General features: G+C 37.7%; 1 protein-coding gene across 1 annotated transcript in view; it reads right to left on the minus strand.

Annotated features, from left to right (window-relative positions):
- LOC110458189 (rho GTPase-activating protein 24-like) overlaps positions 1-4,309 on the minus strand; it is a 16,011-nt gene extending 11,702 nt beyond the window's left edge. Inside the window, exons 1-2 of the mRNA XM_021509788.1 lie at positions 4,191-4,309; positions 1,264-1,393 (exon numbers count right to left, since the gene is read on the minus strand). Coding sequence (XP_021365463.1) covers positions 1,264-1,393; positions 4,191-4,296 — 236 coding nt within the window. The 5' untranslated portion in view covers positions 4,297-4,309. The remainder of the gene's footprint in view (positions 1-1,263; positions 1,394-4,190) is intronic.
- Positions 4,310-6,562: the final 2,253 nt, after the last annotated feature.

Below are 6,562 nucleotides of genomic sequence, written 5' to 3' on the forward strand. Positions count from 1 at the left end.
CCCCACCCCTTAGCCCGGGGGGTCAGCCCCACCATTTGTACAATTTTGAATCCCTGCCTCCCATGAATGCTTCCGACCAAATATGATCAATATCCATGGTATAGTTCTACAGTAGAAGTCGTTTATAGCAATATAGCAAAATTGCCCCCTTTTTGGCCCCGCCCTCAGCCCCACCATTTGTATAATTTTGGATCCCCACCACCTAGGGATGCTTCCAGTCAAATATGGTTGATATCCACCTCTTAATTTTAGAGAAGAAGTCGCTTAAAGCAATATTGCAAAATTGACCCCTTTTTGCCCCGCCTCTCAGCCCCCTGGGGGTCACCTCCATCATTTGTACAATTTTGAATCCCTGCATTCTAGGGATGCTTCCAGTCAAATATGGTTGATATCGACTTCTTAGTTCCAGAGAAGAAGTCGCTTAAAGCAATATAGCCAAATTGAATTCTTTTGGCCCCGCCCTTCAGCCCCCTAGGGGGTCAGCCCAACCATTTGTACAAGTTTGAATCCCCACCACCTAAGGATGCTTCGAGTCAAATATGGTTGATATTCATGGCATAGTTCTACAGTAGAAGTCGTTTGTAGCAATATAGCCAAATTACCCCTTTTTGGCCCCACCCCTCAGCCCCCTTGGGGGTCAGCCCAACCATTTGTACAATTTTGAATCTCCACCACCTAGGGATGCTTTCAGTCAAATATGATTGATATCCATCTCTCAGATCCAGAGAAGAAGTCGCTGAAAGCAGTATAGCCAACTTGTTCCCTTTTTGCCCCGCCCCTCAGCCCCCTGGGGGGTCAGCCCCATCATTTGTACAATTTTGAATCCCCACCACCTAGGGATGCTTCCAGTCAAATATGGTTGATATCCACTTCTTAATTCCAGAGAAGAAGTCGCTTAAAGCAATATAGCCAAATTGACCCCTTTTGGCCTCGCCCCTCAGCCCCCTGGGGGGTCAGCCCCACTATTTGTACAAATTTGAATCCCCACCACCTAGGAATGCTTCCAGTCAAATTTAGTTGAATTCCAATCAGTGGTTAAGAAGAATAAGTCGTTTAAAGAAATTGTTGACGTACGGACGACGGACGCAACGGTATGGCATAAGCTCACCTTGGTCCTTCGGACCAGGTGAGCTAATAAATGTATAAATGTCAACTGTAAAGATATGTATGACGTAGTTGTAAAACTACAGAAATACAAACAAACATATCTTGTAAATAAGCAATGGAAAGGAAGTGATCAAGAAAGACAAATTTTTCACAAACCGAAAGATGCCCTCCGCTTCTATTCCATATTTCCGTAAAAATTCCACACTGTGGGTTAGGATAAATGGGACTTTCCGGCAATATCTCCGCTCATAGGCCATAGTGTCCTGTAAACTTTGCCCAAAAATAGCTGAAAAGGAAAACAAATCTTATCTGAATCATATCTTTTATCTAGGATACATGCAGGAAAGACACACAAGTTCTCCTGCAATATCTGTGTACATAATTATAGGGTGATGGTCCAATCAAACATCCCCTTGCCTCACTTTCACTAGGCTAGACATCCCTATTTATCTCCGAATGTTTCTGTAATGATCTTTCAACTTATTACCACTGCATTTTCAGATGCTCTCATTCCTCTAACAACCATGCAGATGTCTGATCCTTCAGCTTACCCCAATCAAACCTTTAGGTGTCCCTACCCTCTAAATTACCCCAATCAAACCTTTAGGTGTCCCTACCCTCTAACTTACCCTAATCAAACCTTTAGGTGTCCCTACCCTCTAACTTACCCCAATCAAACCTTTAGGCGTCCCTTCCCTCTAACTTACCCTAATCAAACCTTTAGGTGTCCCTACCCTCTAACTTACCCCAATCAAACCTTTAGGTGTCCCTACCCTCTAACTTACCCAAATCAAAACTTTAGGTGTCCCTACCCTCTAACTTACCACTACCAAACATTTTGGGGTCACCATCCTGTATTTTACCACTACTAAACATTCTGAGGTCACCATCCTCTTACTTACCACTATCATTCATTTAAAAGCCTCTCTACTCTAGCTTACCATCACCTATTAAATATTTTTATATATATGTCACCATCCTCTAAATTTCCACTATCATTCATTAAGATGCCTCTCTAGTCTAGCTTACCATCACCTATTAAATATTTATTTATATATGTCACCATCCTCTAAATTTCCACTATCATTCATTAAGATGCCTCTCTACTCTAGCTTACCATCACCTATTAAATATTTATTTAAATATGTCACCATCCTCTAAATTTCCACTTTCATTCATTAAGATCCCTGTCTACTCTAGATTACCATCACCTATTAAATATATATATATATATATATATATATACGTCACCATCCTCTATCTTACCTGCTCCAAACATTTAGATGCCTCTCTACTCCAGCTTATCATCATCTATTAAATATTCGTATATATGTCACCATCATCTATCTTACCACTACGAAACATTTAGATGCCTCTATACTCTAGCTTACCATCACCTATTAAATATATATATATATATGTCACCATCCTATATCTTACCTCCACCAAACATTTAGATGCCTCTCTACTCTAGCTTACCATCCCCTATTAAATATTTATATATATGTCACCATCCTCTATCTTACCTCCTCCAAACATTTAGATGCCTCTCTACTCTAGCTTACCATCCCCTATTAAATATTTATATATATGTCACCATCCTATATCTTACCTCCTCCAAACATTTAGATGCCTCTCTACTCTAGCTTACCATCCCCTATTAAATATTTATATATATGTCACCATCCTCTATCTTACCTCCTCCAAACATGTAATGCCTCTCTACTCCAGCTTATCATCATCTATTAAATATTCGTATATATGTCACCATCATCTATCTTACCACTACGAAACATTTAGATGCCTCTATACTCTAGCTTACCATCACCTATTAAATATTTATATATATGTCACCATCCTCTATCTTACCTCCTCCAAACATTTAGATGCCTCTCTACTCTAGCTTACCATCCCCTATTAAATATTTATATATATGTCACCATCCTATATCTTACCTCCTCCAAACATTTAGATGCCTCTCTACTCTAGCTTCCCATCACCTATTAAATATATATATATATATGTCACCATCCTCTATCTTACCTCCTCCAAACATTTAGATGCCTCTCTCCTCTAGCTTACCATCACCTATTAAATATATATATATATGTCACCATCCTATATCTTACCACTACCAAACATTTAGATGCCTCTATACTCTAGCTTACCATCACCTATTAAATATATATATATATATGTCACCATCCTCTATCTTACCTCCTCCAAACATTTAGATGCCTCTCTACTCTAGCTTACCATCCCCTATTAAATATTTATATATATGTCACCATCCTCTATCTTACCTCCTCCAAACATTTAGATGCCTCCCTACTCTAGCTTACCATCACCTATTAAATATTTATATATATGTCACCATCCTCTATCTTACCTCCTCCAAACATTTAGATGCCTCCCTACTCTAGCTTACCATCACCTATTAAATATATATATATATATGTCACCATCCTATATCTTACCTCCACCAAACATTTAGATGCCTCTCTACTCTAGCTTACCATCCCCTATTAAATATTTATATATATGTCACCATCCTATATCTGACCTCCACCAAACATTTAGATGCTTCTCTACTCTAGCTTACCATCACCTATTAAATATATATATATATGTCACCATCCTATATCTTACCACTACCAAACATTTAGATGCCTCTCTACTCTAGCTTACCATCCCCTATTAAATATTTATATATATGTCACCATCCTATATCTTACCTCCACCAAACATTTAGATGCCTCTCTACTCTAGCTTACCATCCCCTATTAAATATTTATATATATGTCACCATCCTATATCTTACCTCCACCAAACATTTAGATGCCTCTCTACTCTAGCTTCCCATCACCTATTAAATATATATATATATATGTCACCATCCTCTATCTTACCTCCTCCAAACATTTAGATGCCTCTCTCCTCTAGCTTACCATCACCTATTAAATATATATATATATATGTCACCATCCTATATCTTACCACTACCAAACATTTAGATGCCTCTCTACTCTAGCTTACCATCCCCTATTAAATATTTATATATATGTCACCATCCTATATCTTACCTCCACCAAAAGGTGCGTGCATGATTTTCCGGAGGGCTTTGATCCATGTGTCTCGTTCCTCGGCAGTGCCAGCCCATAAGAGAAACGTGTCATGGTTTGGTGTCATCTTGGCCTGGATGGGTCCTAAACAGTTTTAAAAATTTCATTATATTACATTTCTATACTTATCTGAAAGAAGAGGTCTATATTCAAATGTCAATGCCTCGGAATTTTTTTCTGTAAGAAAATGGTTTATTATACATTTGTAGCACAGATTTTAGAATCGCTATCAAAGAAAGCCTTGTGAGCATGCTGTTATGTTTTTTTCAAAATCAGCCAAACTTGAAACACCGCTTGGAACTACAAGTTCCTATGGTGGCCTACTTGTGCCATTTTGTTATTTCATCTTTTAGTCCCAAAAAGACAAGATTTGATAGTTAGCTTATATCTCATTCACTTGTCTTCTCTCAATTTTTCATCCTGAAAAGACAAAAAGATGACAAATTACATACAAAAAGACAAAAAAAACACACTAATTAGCGCCCTCCTAATCTTGTTTTTTCGCAGTAGAAATCATGTGCTGTCATTGTTTAGTCTTGACAGCTTTATTAATTCTTCTCTTTTCACGGCAAAAAGACGACAAATCTCCAATGAGAAAACGCAAATTAAAAGGTTACTAATAAGTGTACATTCTTTTTGTCTTTTTGCATGTGACTTTTCATCTTTTGGGGGAAAAAAGACGAATAAGTGAGATTTAAACAAACTATCTAATGTTGTGTTTTTGTGGCGGGACAATGAGAATTAAAGGTTACTTGATCTTATCTTTTCACCCCGAAACAACGCAACGGTACAAATCAGCCACAATAGGAACACGTATATCAAGTTTCCTCATCATCCTCTCATTTGTTCTTGACAAATAGCGGTAACAAACTTGACATAATACATTCAAGATGACTCCCTAGTGGCACTTTTGCTTATGCATGACTATAGACCAAAGGAATCATGCATAACAAGTTTAACCATGATTCTAGAAGTCGTTCCTGAGAAAACTCATTTCAAAGAAATAAATATAGGCTGACTGGATGATGGACAGGCATAGGACCACGAGTGAACAATTATTTTAACAACCCATCACCTCATTATAGTGGGATATATAAAACATCATGTTTCTAGAAAACTTGATACATGTATTAAGCGAAAAATGACAAAAAGCAGTAAGAAAATAAGTGGACTGTACTCATTTACAGTATATGAATAAGTTGACTGCACTGGTATATTTTACAGCATACAAATTCGTGGGTTGTACTGGTATGGACTGTATCGGTATGTTTTAGAGTATACATGTATAAATTAAGTCTAGGATGAATATATTTATGTAGTAAGGATTGTCACCATCACCAAACTGACTATTATACAGTATTCAGAAACAAAGTCATTAATGGTGGGTTGTTTTCATGCAAAATTAAGAAATGAAATTGATACTTCATTTATTTGATGTCTACTTTGTCCATGTATTAAAGATATCAAATAACCACCACTAACTAATATAGTAAAAAAAAACTAAAAAAACGAGCTTAAAATAATGAGTAGAAAACAACTATAAAGAGACCAAAAGGACCTGAATTTCACAAACTCTACATTGTCAAAGCCAATATTAAGGTTTCCTCTGCAATACAGTTGGAATATCAACTGTTTTTATGTTATGACCCAGGAATGAAGTCCTCAGGGGCCAGGCTGGACTCTTGGGCAAATCTTAGTGGATTTGTGTTTGTTTTTCATGCTCAGCAAATACATGATTATTGGGCGGGGATATCAACTGTCTCAATGTTATGACCAGGGACTACATCTGTAAGTCAGGTTTGACCCGAGACCATATGTGTATTTATCTTTTCCTTCTTAGCAGTTGCATATGTGGTTATAGGTTCCAGAATTTGACCCTTTCCATGTTGTGATCCAGGGACTAAGTCTTCAGGTAAAAGGCCAAACCCCAGGGCAAAATTCAAGTAGCATGATTGTATTTGCCTCTTCAAGCCCAGCTAGCAGGTATTTGTTTATAGGGTTGGAATCACAACCATTTCCAAGTGATTACCCTTTTTGGCTCCAACCCTCAGCCCCTTAGGGTCAGTCCCTCTGTTAGTACATTCTTAAATTCAATTATCCACTTGAAGATGCTTTCAACTATATACCAGGTATAGTTAATATTCATTCTACAGTTTCAGAAAAGTGGATTTCAGCAATATAGGGGTCAGCCTCTTAAGTTGTACAACTGGAAATCCCAACCAATATAGGGATCAGTCTCTTAAGTTGTACAACTGGAAATCCCAACCACTTTAGGGGTCAGCCTCTTCAGTTGTACAACTGGAAATCCCAACCAATATAGGGGTCAGCCTCTT

Source organism: Mizuhopecten yessoensis, unplaced genomic scaffold (assembly GCF_002113885.1).
Source record: "Mizuhopecten yessoensis strain PY_sf001 unplaced genomic scaffold, ASM211388v2 scaffold9499, whole genome shotgun sequence".
Taxonomy (NCBI): Eukaryota; Metazoa; Mollusca; class Bivalvia; order Pectinida; family Pectinidae; genus Mizuhopecten; species Mizuhopecten yessoensis.